The 12706-nt window shown below is 47.5% G+C and overlaps 1 protein-coding gene across 1 annotated transcript; it reads left to right on the forward strand.

Moving 5' to 3' along the window:
* The first annotated feature begins 4676 nt into the window (after positions 1-4676).
* LOC137662893 (olfactory receptor 5J3-like) lies at positions 4677-5624 on the forward strand. Its single transcript, XM_068399625.1, has one exon. It carries the CDS (start codon positions 4689-4691, stop codon positions 5622-5624), a length of 936 nt encoding a protein of 311 aa, XP_068255726.1. The 5' UTR covers positions 4677-4688.
* The last annotated feature ends 7082 nt before the right edge of the window (positions 5625-12706 follow it).

Below are 12706 nucleotides of genomic sequence, written 5' to 3' on the forward strand. Positions count from 1 at the left end.
GCTGCCGGTCCTGCTGCTGGTCCTGCTGCCCCATTGTCCAGGCTGGGAAGGGCTGAGGGGGTCATTGCTAAACCAGAACTCCACAGGCACTCCTTGTCCCATGGTGACAGGTCTCTGTCCAGGCGTAGGAGCCTCTTGGTCACCATGTTTCACAGGGCTGATGCCTGTATGAATGGCTCGGGCTCTGGTCCATGAGGGCTGATTCTCCTCAGAGCCGTGCCAGCTGTGCGGCTCCTGCTGTTCCTCTCCTGTGTGCCTCGCTGCACTGGCTGGTGTCCCTGGGCCACCACACGCTGTACTGCTGGGGGAGCTGCACATCTGGGGAGGGAGCGGCAGTGGGGGGCACGGCACCGGTGGGGCCAGGGACTGCTTGGTGGGGTTGGGGTGCCCCCACAGCCTCCGCACTTCCTTCTCTTTGATGCTGTCCACAATGGCTTTTGTGTTTGCCTGCAGCGAGGGGCACAGCCCGTGCTGTGGCAAGGGCTGGCTCTGCCCCGGCCAGATGATCTTTAGCAGGACATGGCGGCCCTGCTGCTGTGCCACTCACTGCTGGGACAGCTGTGCTGGCACGGGCAGGGTGCCCCGCTGTATTTCCAGTCCTTTACCGGCAATGTGCATCTTCAGGGCTGAAGAGGCTCTGCCCTCACAAACATGTCCGAGGGAGTGGTCAGAAGTCTTCTCCATGGGGGCTCCTCCATCTCGAGTCAGGCCCATCTCTCTTGGGTCCTCAGAGGGAATGAGGCTCTCAGGGGACCTGGAGGAGCTGCAGCCACGGCAGGGCAGGTGGCCCCGCTCCACCAGCTCCTCCAGGTCCTGCTATCTCATCGCCATCACCAGACCTGCAGGACGTGCTGGGCAGGGTGCTGGCCTCCAGGGATGCCTGGCCGCCCTCTTCCCTGGGCATGGGGCCCCTAGAAGCGGACAGGCACCAGGCGGGAGCGCGGTGTCGTGGGGGCCACCAGGCAGGCGAGGGATGCCCCAGGCTGCTGCAGTGTGACCTTGTCTGGCTGGATGAGGTGTTTTATGCAGCACGGGGCCGCCTCCTGTCCTCAGCGTGGTGAGGCCAGCCCCTGCCCCAGGTGGTGAAGTTGCCCTGATGGCCGACAACTTCCTTTGGCAGGATGGAAGCTGATCCTGTTGCTGGGTGTTACAATTCTGGGAGGAACAACTCTCTCTATTTTGCCCTCCATGCTCTTCACACTTGAGTTACCATCACATAACTGTATATAAAATGTGGAGAGCAGCATGCTGTGGGGAAAGCAGAGCTTGATCCTCATACCAATGACCACAGCTGTGAGCAGAGAGCATCAAACAAGCCCATCACAAGCCCACCTCTACAAGCCAGAGGAGCACAAGGATGCACAGCAGCAGGTGGGAACCCAAATCAAGGACTTGCAAGGAACGACCACCCTGTCCGGGCCCCTCCCCGAGCTGTCCCAGCAGAGCCATCAGCTCCAGTGTCCAGTTGTGAAACCCATCACCATGAGCCATGAGGAGCAGCTCTCCAGATCAGGTGGGTCGGCTATTGGGACCTGGAAAGTCCTGGCCAGCGTGATGGTCTGTACCAGCAACTGGAGCAGGGCTGCAGCCTCGGGAGCCTGTATGTCCAGGTGTCAGCAACTGGGGAGACTGGGATCCAGGGGCAGCTACTGGGCAGATTGTGTGTCTGAGCTCAGCTGCTGGAGGATCCACCTTTTACATATGTGTGTGTGTATATATATATATATATATTCTCACTAGTGGATTTACGTCCTGCTTTGCCAGAGAGGGGAGCAGGATGAGGCCATTGGTGCTATCTGTGTTCATGTGGGAGCTGTTTGTCTGTGATCTGTGTGGCCAGCCACGTATATACGTGTATGTATATACATAGATATGCATACATGTACACATGTAGTGTGTATGTGTGCTCTGTGTGTGCACGTCCGCTGGGAATACATCTTCAGCCTCACCACAGGTTGGACCTGGGGACATGCAGCGGCAGCAGCCTCACCTCTCTTGGGCTGTTGGATCACGATGTATTTCCAACGATCGCAAAACCAGACAAGTGAGAATATAACAGCAAATTGATTTCTGTATTTTCGTTTGCTTTTTCTTTAATATATATACATCCACTTTAACCAACAAATGCAGTGCAAACAAAAGTACGTTTCACTTAACTGGCCACTGCAAAGATAAACAGTGATTTCACTAAACTGACACATTAATAAACAGTCACTGTAATTTATTCTCCAGAAACACAGGAAGAAAAAGTTCTTCCGATTCAAATCCTTCTACAAAAATGTATCATCTTGTGCTTATTTTTTTGCTTGCAAAGTACATAAGTAGAATTGCTTATCCTCTGCGCATACTATTTCTGATGTTCTGACAAATTCCCCAAACATAAACTTCAGAGAGAAATCCCTGCAGGATGCCCTTGGGGAAATCTCACTCTGTTTTCCAGGTGCCCTAGAGAGGCTATGGTGATTTATCCCGTGAGCATGGGATCAATGGGACATCATTCTGGTTTCATAAAGACCGATGGAGCCTGGTTTTTGCCTTCAGCGTAATAATGGCTGAGTGTGGGTCTGCAAATAACACAGGAGACCTTTGACATGAGAGAGGGTGGGTGAATTTCTGATACACAGTCATGCTGTATGGTAAGGTGTTGACTGTCCTCATGAGTCTCTGTTAACGATTAAATAATATTGTGCGTGGACAGAATCTTCCATCAACACCTGCTTGATGATCCTACCTGGCTGCGGTTTCACTGGGATGGAGGAGAACTGTGAAAAACTGCAGAAGCTCTGATGTAAGGTAGGAAAACTAAGGATCTTGTTAAGAACCTAGTGATAAAGAATGCAGCAGAGATGCAAAAGAAGAGGAGGAAAATGACAGTGCATATCGAATAACGCTTTTACACATGAATTCACAAGGAATGTGAGTATCACAGTAGATAATAAACACAAACTGATATCCAGATAAATGGCATAAGAGTCTGAAGTCCCAAGTCTGGCTGAAGACTGCAGAGGACTCGAATGTATATGAACAGGATGAGGAATTGAGGGAGGTTTGAAATCATAATTGTTGGAAACGCCTGTTCAGGTGTCAATATCTGGCACTGATCACCATTCTCACAATAATGGAGACCTCAAAACCAGAATGTGCACTGACAAAGGGCAGTCTGCACACATATTCTTCAAGTGTATTTCACTGCATCCCCTCCAGGAGCTGCAGGAGAAGAGACATGAATGAATGAGAGAATAAACATGACTAGTGTAATCTGTAAGAAGGAGCTTTAGTCACTGGTGGGATTGAATATCCCAAGCCTAGTATGTCACCCTTGCCTCATCCAAATGCACAACCATCCCTGGGTTCATCACACTTAGTTTCTCTCGGAGGATGTGTGGAGAAATGGGGCTTTGTAAGTACCTGTAGGTAGCAGGACATGACCGTTGCTCCTGTAGATGGTGTGGGCAATATTTGACACCAACATAAAATTGCAAAAGAGTGTAACTTTCTCTCGTTGGCATGGCTGCTCCATTCTCTTGTCTCATTCCCCCCAGTTAAGTTGTCCTTACTTACTCTGGACCTTCACTTGAGGGTCACATAATATACAAAGGCCACCTGCTCTCACTAAGTATTCTTCCTCAGCATTGTTTCAATGGTTACATGTGCCTGGTTATACCTTAGATCATTCATTCCTTTGCTTTATGTGCAGACCTTTCTCCTCTTAGGGATCTTAACATAAATCTACACACCCAAACTTCATAAGTGCAGCTCCATGCTGTCCATCTACCCTTTCTTTAAGTGCAAGAAGTAAGCAACTACAAGTGATAATTCACCTCGAATATCTGAGGGCTATTTCAGATGGATAGAATTGTCCTGTGGAAGTGTCTGACTCCAATCTTAGCAAGCATATTTTCTGATAATGATATTGAGAACTTCTCAAGGAAGACATTAGTTGGAGTGTAAGACAAGGACTGTATCACGCACCGAGTTGGAGGAACATGTAGGCACTCTATTACACATTGGAAACTCCTTTCTAAAGCCTATGAAAATGAGAGCTTAAGGTATGTCTTAGTATACTGCAAGGGGGTTCGGAAGGTATAAAATTCTAGGTATCTCTGAGGCTGTTTGAGGAAGGTTGAACGATGAAAGCTTCTTTATAGAGAAGTAATGTCATTCTGTAGAAATGCTGAGATTATTCTCTCTTGATTGATTCTTTCCCCCAGGATGCTAAATTCCAAGTTATGCTTTCACTTTGTGATGGGACCTTGTATTAACTGTAGCCTTAAGATGTTTGAAATGAACTAGATGTTTGAAATAAAGGAAAAATTGTCAGTGTGAATAAGGTTACATGGTCACAACTGTGGACGGGATATTTATGAAACACTTCACTGTGCCAAAAAAAAATCCTTATGCAGATATGAGACTTGAAACTGGAAGGGAATCATAGGTCAAAGGAGAGGTTGTGACAAACTGTTTTCTGTTAGGGACTTAAGGAAAAAAACTTCTAAGAACTGCTGAAGTTTCTTCCAGAGGTGGCACTGTCGTTGCAAGTAAAAAAAACCAGCAGTTCTTACATCTTTTTCTTCTCCATTTAAATTCAATGACGGTGTCAACTTTTTACATTGATATTTATGAAGTGGAAATTGCATCAGGAATTTTTTCACCCTCTTCCCTCCATCTCTCTCTGCAGTGATGTAAAAATGGCTGATGAGAACTGCACCGAGGTGACTCAGTTCACCTACTCAGGACTCACAGAGCACCCACAACTGAAGCCCATGCTCTTTGCACTCTTCCTGGGTACCTACATACTGACGTTAGCAGGAAACCTCGGCCTGATCGCCCTGATCAGGGTCAGCCCCCAGCTTTACACCCCCATGTACTTTTTCCTCGGTAACTTGTCCTTCTTAGACATTTGCTACTCCTCCACCATCAGCCCCAAAATGCTGCTGGACCTTCCAAGAGAAAACAAAGCCATTTCTTTTGCTGGCTGCCTCTCACAGTTTTATTTCTACGCTGTTTTTGCCACAGCTGAGATTTACCTGCTGGCTGCCATGGCCTATGACCGGTATGTGGCCATCTCCAAGCCCCTGCTCTATGAGATTGTCATGTCTCCTGGCACCTGCACGAGCCTGGTTGCTGGGTCCTACCTTGCAGGGTTGCTGAATGCCATCGTGCACACAAGCGCCCTGCTCCGGCTGTCCTTCTGCGGCCCCCTGGTCATCAACAACTTCTACTGTGATGGGCCACCCCTGTTTGTTGTCGCCTCCACCGACACACGCCTCAATGAGGGTTTAATGTTTGTGTTTGTGGGTTTCAACATGATGACCACCAACCTGCTTATCCTCACCTCCTACGCCTGCATCGTGGTGGCCGTGGGCAGGATGGGCTCTGCTGCAGGCAGGCGCAAAGCCTTCTCCACCTGTGCCTCCCACCTGGCAGCCGTCATCATTTTCTATGTGTCTGCTACTTTTAATTACCTGCAACCCACTTCATCGCATTCACTGGAGAGCAAGAAAATCGCATCCATCTTTTACACCATTATAGTCCCCATGCTGAACCCCATGATTTACAGCCTGAGAAACACAGAGGTGAAGCATGCCCTTAGTAGTTTTATCAGGAGGAAAATGGACTTCTGAAAGACAATCTCATGTTATATTATTTTCCTTTTTTTCTCTAAGGAGAACGGTTCATGTAGGTCTCTCAGACTGTTGCCTCCAAAACCATTTGGCATCTCATATGTAACGGGTGAAAAAATAGTCTGCTCTCAAACCGTGCCCACTAACATAGCTACATCGGTCTCGTCTCTTGTACAAACTTCTTGCCCAGTTACTCTACCTCCCACGCAATAACCATGATGCCACTGTGCAAAACAAAGTAAAAGGTGAGTCTATGGGCCAGAGATGGTGACGATCTGGATCTTCACACAGAATCACAGGATGGCCAAAGTTTGATGGGACCTCTGGAGATGACCTGGTCCGACCACCTGCTCAAAGCCAGGTCAACCAGAGAGGCTGCCAAGGAACGTGTCCACTCTGAATATCTTTCAGGATGGAGACCCCACAACCTTTCTGGGTTTTCAGTGCTTGATCACCTTTACAGGAATAAAGATTTTTCTTATGTTTAAATGGAGTTTCATGTATTTCAATTTGTCTTCTCACTGGGCACCACTGAGAAGAGTTTGGTTCTGTTCTCTTTATTAGCCCCCAACAGGTTTTTACACTCACTGATAAGATCCCCCCTTGAGATTTCCCCCCTCTCTTTTCCAGTCTGAACTATCTGAGCTCGCTCCTGGTATGAGACGTTCTAGTGCCTTAACGCCCTTCACTGGTCCTGTTGCAGCATATCCTTGTCTCTCTTGCACTGAGACCTGGACACAGCACCCCAGGTGTCATCTCACTGACTTGACCTGCTTGGCAATGCTTTTCCTAATACAGCCCAGGAGGCTTTTGACCTTCTTTGCCCCAAGGGCTGGCTCATGGTCAGCCTGCTGTCCCTCTGGACACCCAGGCCCTTCTCTGCCAAGCTGCTTTCCAGCTGGTCAACCTCCAGCCTTTACTGGTGCCTGGGGTTATTCCTCCTCAGGTGCAGGACTTTGTTGAACTCCTTGAGGTCCCTCTTGACCCATTTCTCCAGCCTTTCCAGGTCTCTCTGAATGGTAGCACAACCAGGGTGCAGTAGTTAGAATTCCCATCAAAATATTTACTTAGAACCATCACTCTTTTTTGGTTAACCAGAACTGTTTGTTTCTATTTTCCATTTTTGTTAAGCAGTCTGACTGCAAACCGTATTTCCAGAATGCTTGGTGCATAGGCTGAGGGAGCATGAATTTTAATGTGCAGTACTAAATGGAGAATACTTTAAAAGCCACGATAAAATATGAAGTTTTATTAATTCTGAACAAACTTATGTATCTGAATATTTTTAGTCTGAATCATAAAATGTTGCATTAACATTGCTGGCGGCCGGTCACTAGCGGTCTTCCCCAGGGCTCAGTTCTGGGGCCGGTGCTGTTCAGTATCTTTATAGATGATCTAGACGTAGGGATTGAGTGCACCCTCAGTAAATTTGCAGATGACACCAAGCTGGGTGGCAGTGTCGATCTGCTGGAGGGTAGGAAGGCCCTTCAGAGGGATTTGGACAGGTTGGATAGATGGGCCGAGACCAACGGCATGAGGTTCAAGAAGAACAAGTGCCAGGTCTTACACTTCGGCCACAACAACCCCGTGCAGCGCTACAGGCTGGGGGGAGAGTGGTTAGAAAGCGGCCCGGTGGAAAGTGACCTGGGGGTGCTGATCAACAGCCGGCTAAACATGAGCCAGCAGTGTGCCCAGGTGGCCAAGAAGGCCAATGGCATCCTGGCCTCTATTAGTAATAGTGTAGCCAGCCGGTCTAGGGAAGTGATCGTCCCTCTGTACTCGGCACTGGTGAGGCCGCATCTTGAATCCTGTGTCCAGTTCTGGGCCTCGCACTTCAAGAAAGATGTTGAGGTGTTGGAGCGAGTCCAGAGGAGGGCGACCAAGCTGGTGAAGGGTCTGGAGGGTCTGACCTACGAGGAGTGGCTGAGGGAGCTGGGGGTGTTTAGCCTGGAGAAGAGGAGGCTCAGAGGTGACCTTAGTGCAGTCTACAACTACCTGAAGGGAGGTTGTAGTGAAGTGGGAGTTGGCCTCTTCTCCTGGGCAACTAGCGATAGAACAAGAGGGCACAGCCTCAGGCTTCGCCAGGGGAGGTTCAGGTTGGACATCAGGAAGAATTTCTTTACAGAAAGGGTTATTAGCCATTGGAAGGGGCTGCCCAAGGAGGTGGTGGAGTCACCATCTCTGGAGGGGTTTAAGAAAAGACTGGACATGGCACTTAGTGCCATGGTCTAGTTGACAAGGTGGTGTAGGGGCAACGGTTGGACTCGATGATCCAGGAGGTCTCTTCCAACCTGGTTGATTCTGTGATTCTGTGAACTTATTTGTTGACCACCCCTAGCCTCCAGGATCACAACTGTACAACTTCATATCCTATATGAGCTCACGCCATGCACCACCTCTCCGGTGATTCAGGCAGGTGCTCGATACCAAGAGGTTCTCTAAGAGAAATAAGGTGCTAATGTCCCCTTCCCCAGTCTAAGTGAGAGGTTGTGAACTCCCCCAAGCCTACCAAGACGTTGGCCTGCATGAACAGTGTATTCACTAGGACTGACAGCATTTTTCACAACATTTAGCATTTTTAACATATTAATGTGTCCTGGTTTTGCAGGGATAAAATTTATAGAATCAGTTCTGTTCCATGTTGTTTCAGTTTGTGGCCAGCTGTGGGCTGGTGATGAAGGCCATTACCAGTTAAATCCAGGGCAGCTGACCCAGGCTGGCCCACAGGTGTATTCTGTAACATTAATGTCAGATTCACTATAAAGTGGAAAGCTTGCTGGGGAGGGGGTTATTTGCTCTGCTCTCTTCTCCCTCTTTCTTCTGTCTTCTTAAGAGTTGTGATCCCTGGAGGAACTTGCCACCACTTTATGGGCTGAGTATAACTTTGTGTCTTTTATATTAGTATTTATATTAGGTTTTTTATTTTATTAAATCTGTTTAAATTTCAACTCACAAGTCTCCCTCCTTTTCCCCATTCCCTTTCTCAGCTGGGGAGGGGTCTTGGGTGATAGAACAACTGGTGATTGTTTAGCCCTGGGTGTGGGCTAAAGGGAGACATAATGTTATTTAATATGCTATCAAGTGAATTGTTTTTAAGCAGCAGCATGTCTGAGGGAGATGCAAGGCTGCAATGCAGCAGCAGACAGGACTATGTTTTGATGTGTGCAAGGGCAGGAGATGGAGGGCAAGTGTCAGGGTGAGCCTTGGATGGCTGCAGATCAAGCCATGCTTTTACTGATAGAGCTGGGTATGGAGGAGATCATCTCACAGACTTCAGCCCCTCAAGCAGCAGAAAGCAACTGAGAACCACCAGCGCATTTAGCATCCATGAACTGGGGTAGTTCATGTGGGTCAGGACCCGGATGGCAGCAATAGGTTGTAGTGGCCCTGATCAACCTCACCTGGCATTTTCTTGCCCCACCACATGCCCACTCACCCCCTCCCATGGACTAGGATCCTCCATTTTACGGGGCCTTCGGGCCTTCCCTGTGCTACAATATAGGTGTGCCTGGCTGCTCCTGGATGGACCTTGGACCTGTGCTGTAGATAGTTTTATTCCTGGATGGGCAAATATATGTACTTTATATTTTGTCTCTATCCATATCACCTTTTGTTTCTAACTGGACCCCCTGGATGAACCCTGAATCTGGTTCATCATCTGCTGTGGCTGTTGAAGGACACCTTGTGGTGTCCTAAGCACTTGTTGCAAGGTGCTGAGTGACTTCTGCCAACCAGAAGTTGTTGGCCAGGGGCAGCTGCTCTCTCAGCTGCTGGTGGTGTGATGCACAGATCTGTTATTTTTCAAACTCCAGTGGTAACTTCTGTACCAACCCCGTGGAAGACTGGAAAGGTGTATGTCAATTCATAAACTCTCCAATCACCAACTTCAAGGTGTGGAGTAGTTGTGATAAACTAAACTGCCTTAGAAGTGCTCATTGCCTTTAACAAAGAAAGTTTCCTTCTCCTTAGTGTCTGTGAAGTTGTCCCCCAGGGCCTTGTTAGGAACAATGAGGTAGGTCTACTATGAACTCTCTAAGAAGTTTTCAAGACCGTTAGAGGCTTCTTCATGATGCCCAGAAGAGCTTGTTAAGCTGATGACTGCTGGGTGGTGAGACCCCAGGGGAGTTCCTTGTTTTGGAAGGGGAGAAGTGTAATTTGTGATGGAAATAGATTTAATGACTTAGCTGATGTTGGAGTTCAGGCCTGCTCAGAGGCTTCCAGTGGGTCATGTTATGACTATTGCCTCCACCTACTGCTAGACAAGGCCTCTTACTTGGTCTTTGTTAAGGGTTAAGAAACTGCATGTTCTCCCTACATGTACAGTTCACATGCATTTGTTTGCCTTCACTAATGTGATACTTTATCTTTGCCTTATCTTCCCTATATTTTAGTCGTGGGAAGAATATTTTAAAAGTGGAGTCTATTAGGTGTGGTGGAAGCCTGGGTTGGTCTGGGAAAAAGCTGGTGTCTGGTTCTGGCTACACTTCCCCTTTTCTGGCTTACTCTGCACTAAATATCTTTGCATTTATCTTTGTATTTACCTGCTAAAGGCTTCATCTGTCCAAGGGCTCCCTTACACTATCCCAGGAGGCTCTGCAGGAGATGCAGACTTCTCCAGTACACAGCCCACCAACTCCAAACTCAATTCTGGGCTTGCTCAGCTGACATCATTCAAGGCTAACTAATGCTCCTGGTAGGTGGCTGGAGGGTCTTGGTCTGGGATGGTGCTGAGCAGCAGGAATATCTGCCAGCATAGCATGTCTCTGCTGGGGCTGTGAAGAATGAGTTGTTCACCAAAGTGGCAATACGTCCTACACCAGCAAGGACCTCTGCCAGATGTCAGACTCAAACCCTTCCCCTGGCCACCCTCAAAAGTGGCATATAGCAGTAGGCACAGACATCTGGCATGTGACCTTCCCCCAGGGGACAGCAATCTGCCCAAAAACCCAAGCAAGGAGTTTGTCCTCATACATTTTATATCTTACATGGCATAAGAGTAAGGGTGTAGTTGAAGATACAACACTTAAACAAGCTTTCTCCTCTCCCTGCCCTTGCTAGGAAGGCAAGAGCCGCAGCTGGAGCCATTTGCCCTGCTGTGAGCTGCAAGAGAGCCCAGAACTGTCTCTCTGGGGTGGGTGTCTGGGCTCAGACCCATGAATGCTACCTCCAGATGTTGGTGCTTCATAGCAGTGTCAAGAGCCAGGGATGAATTCATCCCTTAGTTTGGTCCTTCCCTGTGTGGGATGGGTGTAAGCACGCTTCTGCTGCGTAGGACACTGGCTGATGAGTGACATTTGTTCACCAATTGCATTTTCCACACTTCAACCTCCAGGGAGGGTCAGGATGTGCCCATCTCCCTCAAAACACCTTTCTAGTCTCTGGTGTGATCTTCCTTGGGCAGGGACAAGAAGTACCAATCACGCTCAACAAAACTTCCTTTACTTTCTGCTGGGACTCCACGTTCTGCTAGCTTGCAGAGGAAACCACGTCAGTACAAATCCTGCCTGTTACAGTTGGTTGGTTTGTGTTGGCAAACATTAAAAAAAGAACCTACACCACAAAATTGTAATTACAAATTTGTATATCTGGGATAATCGTTATTTTTAGGTGTAGTGTTAAACCTCAGTCATAGTGGGTGGGGTGGGGAGTGTTGGCATACCTGCAAGGTTACAGGTGTACTTGCAGCTATAAAAGCTGAAATCCATCCTGCCTAACTCTGGTAGACTAAAAACTGATTGTTCTGAATAATCTTAAAACAGGTGTCTAAAAGCCAGTTTTCCTGAACTGATGGAGAGGCAGAAACACAGAAACAAGCACCAGATCACAGATGCCTGTAACAGCTTATTTATGTTTTACATTTTTTCAAGCACATTATTCAAGCATATCAATTTCATTACTTCCCTTTTCTGTAAAAAAAGCAATATATTAAGGTGACAGTTGCTTTCTTAGTCTTCCATTCACACATGAATCAGCACTGTCCTGACAGCAGTTTGGATTTGACATGCCTTTATTATGGCTGTAGAATTTGGACAGCTTTCCCTCAGTCTAACGCTGACTCTGAATGAGCAGTTTTGTCCAGCAGTTTGGAAAATAGTGAGGAATCCTTTCCAGGCTTGCATCTGGCAATCCAGCTGGGGGTATGCCTTGTGCTCTCCACTGATGTGCCCTCTCAATACCCTTCTGAAGCCTTTCCACCTCCACTTCAGCCAGGTTAAGGAACTTTTTGCCCTGCTGCTTGATATCAAGCAAACAAACTTATGTCTAACTCCCTGACTTAGTGAATGTGATTCTTCTTCTTCCCTCGTTTATACATAATTCACTGGGACTTTTCTGAGACACTTACTGTAGCATGGGATGAGTTTCTCTGCCCACTATACAAGGAGCCCAGCGAACCACCTCAGAGCCTTGGGAGCTGGCTTAGACTTAGATGCTTCACTACAGATTTTTAAAAACTTGTGAGAGGACTCTCATCTTTAGAGATCAGAAAGATGACTGTGTCCCACTGTGTTTTGTTATAACTTTCCAGATGCTTGATCTAGTTTTTCTGATCCTTCCTCAGGTGCTTCTGGTGATGGTTATTTGACAGGCAGAATGAAAAAGAGACAAGGCTGGAGGATATTTCTTAGACCAGAACAGTTTGGACCACAAAATTAAAGGGGAAAGACAAGATTTTGGCTTTAAAGATGCTCTACCTGCTTTGGCTGTATGTGTCTTAGATGTCATAGGGGTTGGTTCTTGCTTTCTTTTCAAGCATTGGTTTATTTAGACTTTGAAGTCCATTGGGGAAGGACTTTCTGTGGGTTTCTCTAAGCTTGAATTATTCCATCTAACTTTAGTCATCAAAATATGTCTACATAAGGAAGGTTGATCAGTCTGTGGAGAGTGTTCTCCCTCTGTAGTCAGTGGGGGATTCAGATATGGCATCCAAAACCATCCAGATTTTGGCTATCATGTCACTGAGTAAAAAATAAAGCCACACCACAGAAGGGAGGATGCACAGTTGTCCAGGACTGAGAAAGCTAGTAGGTGGGGAGCAAAAACACCTGTGTTGCATGAATGTGAGTACAAAGCACATCTTTAAA

This window comes from Nyctibius grandis, chromosome 4 (assembly GCF_013368605.1).
Source record: "Nyctibius grandis isolate bNycGra1 chromosome 4, bNycGra1.pri, whole genome shotgun sequence".
Taxonomy (NCBI): Eukaryota; Metazoa; Chordata; class Aves; order Nyctibiiformes; family Nyctibiidae; genus Nyctibius; species Nyctibius grandis.

What these genes read in the sequence shown, in the direction of transcription:
- LOC137662893 (XM_068399625.1), top strand. Translation starts at nt 4,689, where the DNA reads ATGGCTGATGAGAACTGCACCGAGGTGACTCAGTTCACCTACTCAGGA.